At 38.7% G+C, this 14,163-nt stretch overlaps 8 protein-coding genes and 2 non-coding genes across 10 annotated transcripts; 6 read left to right on the plus strand and 4 right to left on the minus strand.

Annotated features, from left to right (window-relative positions):
• Window positions 1–277: 277 nt before the first annotated feature.
• Window positions 278–1,723, minus strand: MTC1 (DUF5427 domain-containing protein MTC1; the record flags this gene model as incomplete). The annotated part of the gene is made up of 1 exon (XM_056223405.1): window positions 278–1,723. The coding sequence occupies one exon, from the start codon at window positions 1,721–1,723 to the stop codon at window positions 278–280; it is 1,446 nt and encodes a 481-aa protein (XP_056077427.1).
• Window positions 1,724–2,003: 280 nt separating this feature from the next.
• ALB1 (Alb1p) lies at window positions 2,004–2,531 on the plus strand (the record flags this gene model as incomplete). The annotated part of the gene is made up of 1 exon (XM_056223406.1): window positions 2,004–2,531. The coding sequence occupies one exon, from the start codon at window positions 2,004–2,006 to the stop codon at window positions 2,529–2,531; it is 528 nt and encodes a 175-aa protein (XP_056077428.1).
• A 129-nt stretch (window positions 2,532–2,660) lies between these two features.
• RPE1 (ribulose-phosphate 3-epimerase RPE1) lies at window positions 2,661–3,377 on the minus strand (the record flags this gene model as incomplete). Its single annotated transcript, XM_056223407.1, has 1 exon — window positions 2,661–3,377. One exon carries the CDS (start codon window positions 3,375–3,377, stop codon window positions 2,661–2,663), a length of 717 nt encoding a protein of 238 aa, XP_056077429.1.
• A 561-nt stretch (window positions 3,378–3,938) lies between these two features.
• On the plus strand, window positions 3,939–4,589 carry SMKI10G0960 (uncharacterized protein; the record flags this gene model as incomplete). Its single annotated transcript, XM_056223409.1, has 1 exon — window positions 3,939–4,589. The coding sequence occupies one exon, from the start codon at window positions 3,939–3,941 to the stop codon at window positions 4,587–4,589; it is 651 nt and encodes a 216-aa protein (XP_056077430.1).
• Window positions 4,590–4,822: 233 nt separating this feature from the next.
• Window positions 4,823–5,758, plus strand: PHO86 (Pho86p; the record flags this gene model as incomplete). Its single annotated transcript, XM_056223410.1, has 1 exon — window positions 4,823–5,758. The coding sequence occupies one exon, from the start codon at window positions 4,823–4,825 to the stop codon at window positions 5,756–5,758; it is 936 nt and encodes a 311-aa protein (XP_056077431.1).
• A 365-nt stretch (window positions 5,759–6,123) lies between these two features.
• Window positions 6,124–7,140, minus strand: NCA3 (SUN family protein NCA3; the record flags this gene model as incomplete). The annotated part of the gene is made up of 1 exon (XM_056223411.1): window positions 6,124–7,140. One exon carries the CDS (start codon window positions 7,138–7,140, stop codon window positions 6,124–6,126), a length of 1,017 nt encoding a protein of 338 aa, XP_056077432.1.
• A 1,414-nt stretch (window positions 7,141–8,554) lies between these two features.
• On the plus strand, window positions 8,555–9,403 carry ASF1 (nucleosome assembly factor ASF1; the record flags this gene model as incomplete). Its single annotated transcript, XM_056223412.1, has 1 exon — window positions 8,555–9,403. One exon carries the CDS (start codon window positions 8,555–8,557, stop codon window positions 9,401–9,403), a length of 849 nt encoding a protein of 282 aa, XP_056077433.1.
• Window positions 9,404–9,568: 165 nt separating this feature from the next.
• Window positions 9,569–9,641, minus strand: Smki_10.trna3A. Its single transcript has one exon. It is a non-coding gene; the product is annotated as a tRNA-Ala (tRNA).
• A 1,340-nt stretch (window positions 9,642–10,981) lies between these two features.
• On the plus strand, window positions 10,982–11,053 carry Smki_10.trna4D. The gene has a single exon. It is a non-coding gene; the product is annotated as a tRNA-Asp (tRNA).
• A 798-nt stretch (window positions 11,054–11,851) lies between these two features.
• Window positions 11,852–13,990, plus strand: MDV1 (Mdv1p; the record flags this gene model as incomplete). The annotated part of the gene is made up of 1 exon (XM_056223413.1): window positions 11,852–13,990. One exon carries the CDS (start codon window positions 11,852–11,854, stop codon window positions 13,988–13,990), a length of 2,139 nt encoding a protein of 712 aa, XP_056077434.1.
• Window positions 13,991–14,163: the final 173 nt, after the last annotated feature.

Raw genomic sequence — 14,163 nt, forward strand, 5'->3', positions numbered from 1 at the left:
CGTTGATTACAATTTGGTTTGAAAAAGAAAAGAAATATATCAAAAGTATGTTCCTTGTATTCTCACTAATAATCTCGTCAGTTCTTGATATATAAGCTTCCCCCAGATTGAAATACAGGCATTGTATATCGTTGTGTATTCACGACTTACTCTATTTTTTTCATTTTTTTTATTATTCAACGGGCGCGGGTAACATAATGACCAAGTTAACACTCGATGCTTTACTACTTGTTTCTTTATACATCACTTATATTATAATACTTATAAACTCTGTATATCAAAGACCCATACGATCAATGACATAATTTTGAGCCATGACCCCGAATGATAAACTTAATCCGTCTTCGATCCATTCCTTTACCCACTCACTAGGATCAATAACCTCATCGTCTTCATCTTCCTCTCCATTTTCACTTTTTTTGTTGTCGTCAATTTTTTCTATATCTTCCCTTCCTATTGGTTCTGGTTTCTTAATGGATCCTTCTAGCCAATTAACCCACTTGACTGGAAACCCCTGTGATCTTGTTATGGTAGTGACGTCGTTAGTAATATCCTTCAATACAAGGGTGAAATTAAAATTACCTGGTGTATTAGAGTCGGTTACTTGAAAGTCATCGTCGACGTCTTGTGGTTTCTGCGGAATGGCAATTGGCAAGATTGATATAAACAAATCACTGATTTTATTGCTGTTGCTGCTAATAGAACTCCTGTCATCTTCTGGTGTAACATCAGCCTCCTTCTGCTGTTTCTGATACTCTTCGTGAGCAGTGTTGAATAGCTTGACAGCATTTTCCAAATTAGCAAATGCCAGTTTCTCACCATCTGTAACCTTGCCATCGAAAAGATTAAACTGTAATTTTTTCTTAGAATTTTCAACGTCACCATCTACAACTGAAGCCTTTTCTTCGATGGGGGTACTTCCATTATTATTAGGATGGCCCCATTCATCAACAAATATTCTAATTCCTCCTTCAACTTGTGAACTCAGGACTTGATCGAACTTGCTTTCAATGTTATACTGTAATGATGGATAGTTAACCAAATCATGCACCAAATGAATCCTTAGCACCTCTTCAGTTTCACCAACAACAATTTTTTGTAAGTTTCTAGCAATTTCAGTAATTGTGTTTGTGTTAATCTTTGCAGTCAAGTCAAGCTGTTCTTGTGCAAGTCGATTTTTGATCTGGGAAGCTTGCTCTGCAGTTTTGTTCCAAATGCTCGTTACTTTGGCAGATCCCGAAGAGGACCACCAGTTTGAAATGGACGCAATTGGGTCATGTAACGGCGTCTCCTCTTCCTCTTCCTCTTCCTCTTCCTCTTCCTCTTCTTCTTCTTCCTCCTCCTTCTCTTTTTGCTCGTCCTGTTTTTCCTTCTCTTTTTCATTACCTTCCCGTTCTACTTTTTTGTTTTCTTTTGGCTTCTCTGCCTCTTTATCTTGTGCATTCTTATTAGCTGGTTGACTTGTAGTTTTTTTCTCATCCATTTTTTTGTCAGCTAGGCTCAAGTTACTCTTTTCTAACTCTTCTAGAAATTCAAAAATATCATCATTGTCTTTCTTTCCTTCATTTCCGGTCTTTACCGTTGAAGACTCAGAATCTCCCTTAAAGTCTTTTTGACTACTCTTAGTATCCGATTTGTCCATTTTTCCGCCGTTCTTGGCTTCAGGTAAAGAATCTAAAAATTCAAATACATCTTCGGCCTCAGAGTTCTTATTGTCAGACATCTTGGCCCAGTAATATGATGTATTTATTAAATCTACTGAACTTAATTTAACCTGTCCCTTGTTTCCTTCTTCAACGTCTTGTCCAACTTTTTTTCAAAAACCGGAACCTAGAAAAACCAGTGCTTCCTCCACGCGCTGGGCTCGTTCATAATGATCTCATCGCAAATTTTTTCTTTTGCTAAAATTTTCATAGTTATTATCAATTATTGTATATAGTTATATTAACAGCGGCAGTAGTCAATGGACAGTTTCTGAATAAGTTGTCACAGCCAAACCCGTAATGCCTTCCAAGAACTCCATCAATAGACCTAAGCTGACTTCAAACTTGCACCATAAGGTGCACTCGTTAAATAAGAAAAGAGCTCAAAGAGAAAGGGCAGGCCTCTTGAAACCAGCTAGATCTAGTGCAAATTCCAAATCTGGGGAAATAAAATCAGTAGCGTTAGACCTATACTTCGAAAACAAAAAGAACGAAAACCAAGGTTCTACTGCTGTCACGTTACCTAATGCACCATCTCCTCCAGCTTCCATTACTACAAGAACGCTTTCCAAAAAGAGAGCTAAGAAGATTGAAAGAAATTTGAAGTATGCTGCACAGAGAAAATTACTGGTTGACGTAAGCGCTAAGTTAGAAGATGAAATGGATATTGATCTAGACAGCGCCAAGAAGACGAAAGAGAATGAAAAGAAAAGCTCTTTGACTTTGGTTAAGGAAGCCTTATGGAGTGTCATTGACGATACCGCATCTCACGGACTGGTCATTGAAAACGGACAAGGTACCACTCTGGGTGGCCCCTTCTTCCCATGAGGTAGACATATGTATCTTGTATAGTAGTAATAACTCGGTATATGTATATTAGGAAATCCAAACAAGGAAAATGATATTACATCGTATAATATATTGAGTATAAATAAAAGGAATGTCTCGTAAGTAGGTTTAATCTAGTAAGCCTCTCGAAAGCAATTCTTTTGAGACTTCTTCCTTCATGAATGAGATAACATCATGTGGGTCAGCTGCAGTGAAGACACTGGTGCCAGCAACAATGACGTTGGCACCAGCTTTGGCTGCCTTAGGAATGGTCTCTTTGCCCAAACCACCATCGACCTGGATATTCAAATGAGGGAACTTAGCTCTCAATGTTTCCACTTTTGGCATCATGTCTTCCATGAACTTTTGACCCCCGAAACCAGGTTCAACAGTCATAACGAGAGCCATGTCCAAGTGAGGAGCCAACTCAAAAAGAACGTCGACGGAAGTACCGGGCTTGATGGCACAGGCGGCTTTAATGCCCTTAGACTTGATCAATTTGACTAGGTTCAAGGGATCCTGCGTAGCTTCGTAGTGGAATGTAAATTGGTCGGCACCACATTTAGCGAAATCGTCGACCCACTTTTCTGGGTTTTCAACCATCATATGACAATCGAAGAACGCAGTGGGCTTCTTTTCCACGTTGTTAGCATCTCCAGGACGTGGTACGGAACGACGCAAGGATGTAACGATTGGTTGGCCCAGAGTAATGTTTGGAACAAAATGACCGTCCATGACATCGATATGTAACCAATCCGCGCCGGCATTAATGACCTTATGACATTCGCAACCTAAGTTGGAAAAGTCAGAAGCAAGGATACTAGGGGCTACAATTGGTTTGACCATTCTTTCTTGTGTGCTTTATTTTGCTTTTGTAGTTAGCATGTTCCTTGCATGGAATAGCGTCAAAGTTTGCTTTCTTTTTTTCTTTTACGGGCCGATTTCTTTATATTCTGGAGTTTTCCAGCAAAAAGGATACGAATGTGGTTCGAGCCTACGGATCAAAAATTTTACCTACATCTGGAGGGCGACTGATCGTTCTCTCTATTCATCTGCATTGCAGTTCTTATTTTCTCTTGACAATTCATCCTGTTCCTGAAGACACGCGCTGCTTCGAAAGAAGATGCCTTAAGTTCACAGGTTCTGGGATGCAATACGCGGAAGGGGGGACCGAACGACTCAACCTCATTGAAATTATACATTCAACATGTGCACTAGATATGTAGGAAATGAACTGAACATGCTTCTTTCTCCTAGTGGTCCCGAAAGTACATGTTTGTTTATCTTACGCAGGCATCGGTCGTTGGCTCTTGTTGTTATGTCTCAGATAAGCGCGTTTGTTATGCGAAAAAAAAAACTTTACAGAGGCATTTGTTTATATATAGCAAAAACATGAAAAAAACAGTGATGGCTTCATTTTCTTCAATCGAATTATTGGCACAAGTAGAAGTCGTCGAGCCCATCAGAGTGCAACTTTGGTTAAATGTCGTAAATTGTATGAGTGAATCATCCATGTACCAATGTCCTCCTCGGGATCATCGCTTTTTTTCTTCATCACGTCCCATTTTGTTGATCCGACGTTCTATATCAACCGTATACAGATTGGTTGCCTCTCGTACCACACAGGTTTTGCGTGCGGCCAAAACCGTTGTCAAATGGTTCATTATTGTCGACCCACTGATAAATTCTATACTAATCAATTATCTCATTGATAGGCTTTTCGCTCTTGGACATGCTGTACTGCGAGTGAAAAAGCGCAAGACCAAGGAGAGACATTTCTGCTCGCCCACTACACAGTACATACATGTCAGGAGGCACAAACGTCCTCGTCTGAAGATTGTGGCCATCAAGAGAAAGCGAAGGCGTCGGAGACAGCATCACATTGAGCGTCCACCAGCCAATATGTACCCGATGATGGAAATCCAGACGCTAGCTGTTCCACTCCCTCTTCCGAATCCAACTGCGCTTATACGCTATCAGCAGCAGCAGCAGCAGTATCACACTTGGTACGACCTCTCGCTCACTGAGGAAGCTCTCTCGACCTGTTGTTGTAGTTGAACTATAACTCAGATTCGCACACCCACATTACCCAGCGCGCCCGCACGTGCTTTTTATGGAAACTATAATGAATAACGACCAAAGACCATCTTTTAACTCTTTCTTTTCACATGTGAAGCTTTTCATGTTTATAGATATATAGCACATACTTTATTAGGTATTTCAGATTGATTAGACTATTCCAGTTGCACATTTTTTCATAACGAACTCAGAAGAGTAAGAAGAGTAGCGTAATGGCGGTTCAACAAAGAAATAACAATTCCGGTAGAAAGTCCGATAAGAACGCCCCATCAGTCCCACAAGTGGATGCATTGTTGGACAGGCCGCTTGATATTGATGCCCCCCCTACTATCTATAGTGTCAATTTGAAGCCGGAATACGGTACAGCTGCGTTGAATCTGTCTGCTGATTTCATCAAACAAGAACAAGCACAGGCCAATAAGTATTTGTTCTTTCACCCCATCATTCTCATCGTTCTGGCCTTTGGGCTGCTTATTTACTTAACTCCAAGAGTCTATTTTCCTTTAAGAAATACGGGGTCCGTCGCCGGATGGTTCTACCAGCTGGCTCTAATCAATAGGAGAGAGGTCCTCACTGGGCTAGTGTTTACTGCGATCGGTGCGTCCTTCCTGTTCACCTTACTTTCTCGCGTATCCGACTCATATTTCAAGTCCAAGATTAACCAACTTGTCGCTTCAAAAGGTGAAAAGGTCTTTGGTATAAACCTGAACGATTTGGTGGCAAGACACGAAACGGAAGATCCAGTAGTAAACAATACACATATCATTGTTTATAGAGAAACACCCATTGCATTGATTTCGTTATCTCCTAACATGACCTTGTCTACCAATGAGAACTTAGTCATGAGTGTTACCACTGTGGGTTGTCGTCGTGTATATGTCAAAAGTGGTATTATCGAAGACCTGATTGACTGGGCTATGCTGCACTCTAAAAATATTAGAAACAGCGGTAAGTATGGGGAGACCATGAAACTCTTGATCGATGTCTACTCATTCGATAACACATTTAAAGAAATCTTGAAGAAAAAAGGTTTCACTTATATTCAAAGCATTAGGGTCTCTGAAAACCGACTTTTAGGTGGATTGTTTGGTGTCAAGAAGGAATTATGGGGTTTACAATTCCATTTCAAAACCGAAAATAAGCACTAATAATATTATTATATTATAGCTACTAGAAAAAAGTACAATGTTCAGGACGTTGATAAATGAACGCTATAATATTTTATATATGTATATAAACACCTAGTTAATAAGAAAAAAAGTGGAAACGAACTAAAGGAAAACCAAAATGCAGAGCATACCTTAAAGGGTAGAGAATATAACAGAATATTTTGAAATCCATAGCATAATAGAGGTTAACGTGACCTTTTTTAAGGAAATGAAATGAAATGAGGGAAGAAAATATATAGTCCCAATGTGTGAAAGCAAATAAAAGTGGAGAAAAAAAGAACAACAAGAGTAAACGAGGGTATCAAAAATACAAGTCTTTCTTGAACCGAAAGGATGAAAATAACTTAATAGAAAACAAATTCAGCAGATCCGGATAGCACAGAAACTGTGCAACCATCAGAACTATCTCCAATGAAAGAGCCGTCTTCATAAGCACAGTTGCCTTGAACATCAGCTCCGTCGGATGCGACAATTTTAACATTGAAGTTGGCGGCTTGGTTACTATTAGGGTTTGGAATTAACGACAGATAGGTTTCCCCATTAGTATGACCAGCGCCCAGCACTATTGGAGCCCAGTTTCCGACATCCGAACCTGAAGTACCCCATATACAACCATCTTCCACAGAAACCCCCGCGTTGTTTATGTAGTATTGAGCAGATGTCTTTTTACCCTGCCATTGATAGTAGGTATCTTCATCAACAACAGAAATGGGCTGTGAATCACCACCATCAACCAGAGTGGGGATGACCATATTTTCAGAACCTGGGTAATCAGTTCTACAAAGAGCAATGGAGTCGCTCTTTTTGTTAACAGCTTTGGCAGATGTTTCATCCGTGGAACACAGATCGCTAGTGTCAGTGTTAGTACGATACAAATAACCGTTTTTACAATAAAGGCCACCGACAGATTTACCGTCGCCTGGCTGATTGGAAGGCCATTGAGTTTTCGACATGCCAGGCTCACAGGCATAAGAACAGTAATAACCATCCTTACACTCGGACGATGTGTTGGCATCCATGTCCATAACAGATGCCCATCCACCGAATCCTAACCAATCCAGTGAAACTATTCCGTTGGCAGAAGGAAAGTCTGAACACTTCACGGTACCGTCTTGAAATCCGCCATCGCGTTTCTGCTCTGAAAAGTCCTTTTTAGAAGAGTTCAATATGGTGGTGGTAGTAGCAGCAGAGTCAGCGCCCTTAGTAGCGGCATTTAAATCAATGTATTGCGTAACAGTCACGACTGCCGGTTTTTCGTCTTTATGATGGTCTTCATGATGCCCATCTGCAGGAGCGGGAGCGGGAGCAGAAAGTGCAACGGAAGAAAGGGATGACAGTAATAGAGCCGTAAAAATTTTCATAATGTGTTAGAGAGAGGATAAGTAAGTATGTTCAACTATACTAAATATTTTAATATTAAAGGAAAGTGAGGTACCGTCTATAGAGAGACTGTTAGTTGGTAATCAGTAGTGAACGGAGAAGCCCGAAATGAATGGATATATTCTTTTTGCTACTATGCAACTGTTGAGAACTTGACGTTAAAACAAAATAGCCAAATATATATGTATATATATATATATATATGCATTATAAACAGCCAGGGAAAGACAAGTACGACAGATTGATATTAATCAATATGGGATATCTGTTTTATATCCAAAGACATCTTCTTTGCCACCCATAATCGGCGCCCTAATTCCGGAGTTCAATTAAAACTCCACCTTCTCGCATTGCACGTACTCTCTAATTCCATAATATAGTATCGCCACTGACCCCATACTAAAATTTTTCTTGCTCGATCTGATATCCTCTTTGGGTTAATTGCCGTTGGTATTGTCTAGACTTTTCTCGGAGATGGCGCATTTATTTGCCGTCAAGAGATCCTCTCTTACCATATTAAGTAAGTGGTCTTCGTTTCTTTTTCTTTCTGACAGGGGTACTCGCAGGCATTTGAATCTCGAAGCGATCACGTGTGGGCCTAGGCCCCTAAAAAAGGCCCTCGTGGGTGGTTTCCGTTACCCACCTCCGATGAAGATGTATCTACGAGACTCATTTCTTTCGTCGTTTCTTTTTCTGGCGAGGTGCTTGATGAAAATACACAATTAAACTTTCAATTGCTGGGCGGCAGGGAATAAAGAGGTGAGCATGAATGACGACGGCTAAGGTAGCTTCTTTTCGTCTTTTGAGGTCTTAATTGTGCGCTCCCCTGAAAAGCATTGGACTTACTCTGAGAAGCCGTAAGAAGTAGGCAAATTAAGTTATGATTAGTAGACATGATGCCGCGTTTGCCTAACTTCAAATTACCTTCATGAAATACGTTTTTCTACCGAGCTCTTCTTCTTTTTCACGCCTTTGTTGGCTTGACCAGACTTTCACTTGGCTTGGTTTTCCTTGATTCTTTTCTTTTTTATCGGCTCGATGCCACACCTAACTCTCAAAAACGCTTATTAGGGTTATTCAAAGAGTGATGATGCCTTGGCGAGAGTTCGGTCCTCAGAAAGTTGTTGGCGTTTGAATTTTCTCTCTTAGTATATGCGTTTGGGACAGGACGTCTTTACAGCGGCATTGTCGTTTACGCGTTTTTTTGACTTTTTTTTCTCATCCTGAACGCGTAAATCTATTCCCTTTTTCACGTAATGGGGATTCAACTAACTACAAAGAAAAGAACTTGCAATAGCACATACCAACACTTGAAAGCACTCCGAAGAGGCAAGAACTTCACAAGTTTAGCATTGTACTCTCCACAACGTCCAATCAAGGTGCAGATATAAGAAAATGTCAATTGTTTCACTATTAGGCATCAAAGTTTTGAATAATCCAGCCAGGTTTACTGACCCATATGAGTTTGAGATCACCTTTGAGTGCTTAGAATCTTTAAAACACGACCTAGAATGGAAACTGACCTACGTTGGGTCTTCTCGTTCGTTGGACCATGATCAAGAATTGGACTCAATTCTGGTAGGCCCTGTTCCCGTAGGTGTTAATAAGTTTGTGTTTTCTGCTGATCCTCCTTCTGCCGAACTGATTCCTGCCAGCGAACTGGTAAGTGTTACAGTTATACTATTAAGTTGTTCTTATGATGGGAGAGAGTTTGTTAGAGTAGGCTACTACGTGAATAATGAGTACGATGAAGAAGAGTTGAGAGAAAATCCGCCAGCAAAAGTACAAGTTGATCATATTGTAAGGAACATACTGGCTGAAAAGCCAAGAGTCACAAGGTTCAACATCGTTTGGGATAATGAAAATGAAGGAGATTTGTACCCACCTGAACAGCCAGGAGTAGATGATGAAGAGGACGATGATGAAGAAGATGATGATGAAGAAGACGATGACGAAGGTGAAGAAGATGAAGAAGATGACGACCAAGGAGACGGAGAAGGAGAAGCTGAGGAAGCAGCTGAGGAAGAGGAAGAGGAAGAGGAAAAGACTGAAGACAATGAAACAAATCTTGAAGAAGAGGAAGAAGACATAGAAAACAGCGACGGCGAGGAGGAAGAGGCAGAAGAAGAAGTAGAAGCTGCAGAAAAGAACGAAAACGGCAGTGATAAAAAAAGGAGGAAAATAGAAGGCCATTCTACAGATATCCAATCTACCCCAAAGGACAAGACATCTCCAACAAACTGAGAATTCGTGGAGGTTATAATCTCAATAGTACTTTTACAAAGTTCGATTTATAAGTGTATAGATAAGCAGACAGGAAAAATACAACAAAATAAAACTCACATTAAGTCAAGAATAGGTAAAATAACATTATTCTTCAGTTGCTTTCATATATTTGGGGATCAAAAATGGACGAGTCCGGAATCGAACCGGAGACCTCTCCCATGCTAAGGGAGCGCGCTACCGACTACGCCACACGCCCATAATTTGTTAGAATTCATCTTATTCTTGTTGTATGTTAAGATGTGATACCTCAGTATGACAATACATCATCATTCTAAACGTTCATAAAACACATATGAAACAATCTTATTGTTGGAATGAAAATCAACTATCGTCTATCAACTAGTAGTCATACTACTAGTACATTATCATATACGGTGTTATAAGATGACATAAGTTATGAGAAGCGGTCATCGAAATAAGTGGAAGCTGAAATGCAAGGATTGATAATGTAATAGGATAATGACTGACAAATATAAAATTGAGATAATAGTGGAGTTTGATGTAATTTTTGGGATTCCATTTTTTATAAGGCAATAATATTAAGTATGTAGATATACTAGAAGTTCTCCTCAGGGATTTAGGAATCCATAAAAGGGAATCTGCAATTCTACACAATTCTATAAACATTATTATCATCGTTTTATATGTTCTTATTCATTGATCCTATTACATTATCAATCCTTGCGTTTCAGCTTCCACTAGTTTAGATGACTATATCTCATCATTTGCGTCATCTTCTAACACCGTATATGATAATATACTAGTAATATGACTACTAGTTAGTAGATGATAGTTGATTTATATTACAACAAAAATGACAATAAAAGCATATACAGAATTATGTAGAATTACGAGTTCCATTTATTGGATTCCTATATCCTCGAGGAGAACTTCTAGTATATCTACATACCTAATATTATTGCCTTTATCAACAATGGAATCCCAACAATCATCTCAAAATTCGCCAATCTCTCACTTATAACGAAACGAACAGATTGAACATGAGATTGAGATATTAGCGAATTTTGTGTTGATAATTAGTAGTTTAGTAAGTTGTAATAATTAAGAATAGTCGTTCCTTCTTAATCTATATAAGAGAGGTATATAAAACACACGCTGATTGGGTGTATTAAACCAAAAGGTTCAGACATAAATCAGAGTGTTGATGATAAGAATTTAGTGTTAACTCATCTTCTTATATACTAAGTTCTGGACAATTAATAGATCTTTATCTTATTAGTGCAGGAAATTCTATAATTAGAATTTCCCTACTCCATTTAAATTGGTATCACCATAAGAATGTTAGTATTAATTTACTCAACATCATTAGTATCATGTTAAAGAATGTTCGTCATCAACTACAACAATTTATATGAATAAATGTATAGTGGTAATCACTTATTCCAACATATACGAATAGGTGTATAGTAGTAATCACTTATTCTAACAAAGTTACTTCCCTAAAATAGTATATTAGGATTGTCAGGACATCCCGGTATTAGTTGAGCCCGTAATACAACAAACCTAACCTTTAAGTCCGTGATAGTTTAATGGTCAGAATGGGCGCTTGTCGCGTGCCAGATCGGGGTTCAATTCCCCGTCGCGGAGATTTTTTTGCACTCTTTAATATCTAAGGGTATAATTCGCTTTTATGAAATGCAGCAGCCCCATTTCATACATTCCGAAGTTTGTTAGCTGCAAGGTTATGACAGAATCTACAATCTCACATGCAACTATATAATTCTTTTCTTTGACTTTACCAGATGCCCTTTAACTCTTTGCTTGACGTTGCAGCTATGATGATCTTTAATTGCCTTATAATTGTTTTGCTACCAAGTGAGTACGTGATATTGGTTGAATGAAATTCAATTATCATCTATAAGCCAGCAGTCATACCACGAGCATATTATCATATACGGTGTGAAAAGATGACATAAATATTAAGAAACAGTCATCAATATTAACGGAAGCTGAAAACAATGATTGATAGTGTAATAGGATGATGAATGATAACATATAAAGCAAGAGAACAAACGAATATGTTATTGTGTAGAATTATCGATTTCTTTTGTGAACACCTATACCTTTAAGGAGAACTTCTAGTGTATTCTACATAAGAATAATATCATCTTAATCAGAAATGGGATCTCTACAAGCATCTCAAAATTCACCAATCACTTAATGTTATTTTCTTTACTTTACATATTACTGCTCTCCTCATAGTTGTTATCCCTGTTTATTATAGTCATCGGACTTTCCCGTCCGATAGGAATTCGCTCAACTTTGACAGGCGGAACTAATTTCACATCGATTTTCTTTGGAATAAATAAGAAATTAACTTTCGACAGACAAATGCTAATATATATTCTTTGTAGCCTTCAATTAACAGCAAAATAATGGCAAACAATGTCAGTGAACGATCAGATAACTCATATAGGGAAAACATTGTCCACAACGGCTTCCGCCTTCCTAAACTACCAGAAATCAAGCAACAGCAACACTCAAGATGTACTAACCAATAATAGACCTTATAAGAATTTATTGTCCAATACCGTTAATAACGTAAGTTCAAATCCATACATTTATAAGAGGAACGAACACACGCACCTTATAAACAATGGATCTAAAACTTTTGAGGATATCTATTCTAGGACAAGAAGGGGTGATGTGTTCAAAAACAAATTCACAGACAATAAAACGTGCTTCAGAATGGTCACATACATAAGCGATGACTTGTTAAATGAGATTCCAACTAGGGAAAGTGTAAAGGTTTATGAAGATACCAAACTTTTAACGGAAGGGGGCGAAGATGAAAAATTTAGGAAGAATGCATTCAAAACAGAACCTTCCTTATTTCAAGGCTTCAAAACCTACCTACCCATGGCCGAACTTGCTATCGAGAATACTGAAAGATTAGACAATGACACGAATGGTATGAACAATGTAAAAAAAGTCTTACCCAGAACAACTGAACGAGAAGATATGGTCAAGGAGCTACCCAATTTCCAAGATTCATTCCTCATACCTCCTGGAGTGGAAACGAAAAGAATAAGCTCCTCTTATTCCCCTAGTGCGCTGAAAAGATTTTCTCAAACGCTTGTAAATAGTTTAGAGTTTTTAAATATTCAGGAAAATTCTACGTTATCTGAGGTAAAAGGCATCGACTTTGACATTGAGCATCTCAGGCAAAAAAAAGAAACACTGCTGGGTAAAATTTCAAATATAAAGCAAAATCAATTACTTTTGGAAGACAATCTCAAACAGATCGACGATAGGTTGGATTTCTTAGAAGAATACGGACTAGAGGAGGTCGGGGCTGGTAGCGAGGAAAATGTAGTGGTTAGTAACAAAAGTGAGGAAACTACTTCCAAGAATGGTTCCAACAAAAATGAGGGTGACATCACAAAAACTATATCTTCAGAAACTTCTAATACACTCCCAAGGAGAAGACAACAATTTCGAGACGATAACTCATCGATTAAACTAGGTGCCTTCTATAACAAATCCAAAAAAAGACACAGAAAAAGCTTTCCAACGTTTCAACAACTTCACGAACCAGGAACAAAAATGGGCTCAATAAATTCCACTCACGATGATTTTATTACTTGTTTGGATTTTGATGCACCCTTTGGCACCTTATGTACAGCCGGATATCTCGATCATACAGTGAAGATTTGGGATTTATCGAAACAAACGCAAATCGGAGAATTAGCAGGGCATCTTGCTACGATTAATTGTATGCAGATTGATTGCGATTATGAAACTCTTGTTACCGGTGGTAGAGACGCAGCATTGAAATTGTGGAATTTGAACTTAGCTCAACAGCTTTACCAAGAAACACAAAATCCCACCTCTTTCACAAGTCATATCGACTCTCCGTGTGTTTATACATTTGAGGCTCATACCGATGAGGTTACCGCATTGTCATTGGATCCTAGTTTCTTAGTAAGTGGTTCGCAGGATAGGACAATTAGACAATGGGATTTACGTTCTGGAAAATGTATGCAAACCATCGACTTGAGTTTTGCTAATGTCTTAACAGCAGCCACTAATGTCGATTTATCAAAGAGTACACTTCTTACTCAAAGAAGTGAGAGACCTAGTATAGGTGCACTGCAAAGTTTTGATGCAGCCTTAGCAACAGGTACAAAAGATGGTATTGTTAGGCTATGGGATTTAAGATCTGGTAAAGTGATCCGTACTTTGAAAGGACATACGGACGCCATAACGTCACTGAAATTTGGTTCCGAGTGCTTAGTCACTGGTTCATACGACAGGACAGTCAGAGTATGGGATTTGAGAACTGGATTGTTGAGCAAGTTTCATGCATACAGTGAACCAATCTTATCTTTAGATTTATGTCAAGAGAATGCTGCGGTCATAGTCGCAAATGAAACAGCTGTTCAGATATACGATAGCAACAAGGATGAAAGCTGGTCTTGCGTCGAACAAGGTAACGAAGTTAACGTTACAGCCATTAAGTACAAAGAAAACTACATGGTTGAAGGCCGTGAGAGTGGAGATGTACATATTTGGGCGGTCTGATAGGCATTTTGCAATCAGCTTAACGCACTCAGAAAAAAGTCTAGTGCATATGTAAACAACTAATTGTTCAAATATATATATTTAAATATAAATATTCATCCAGAATGTAAATATCATAAAGCATCTATAACATTTATCATTGTCTAGTGTTGATTAATTGACATTGAGATGTG

Source organism: Saccharomyces mikatae, assembly GCF_947241705.1.
Source record: "Saccharomyces mikatae IFO 1815 strain IFO1815 genome assembly, chromosome: 10".
NCBI classification, from domain to species: domain Eukaryota; kingdom Fungi; phylum Ascomycota; class Saccharomycetes; order Saccharomycetales; family Saccharomycetaceae; genus Saccharomyces; species Saccharomyces mikatae.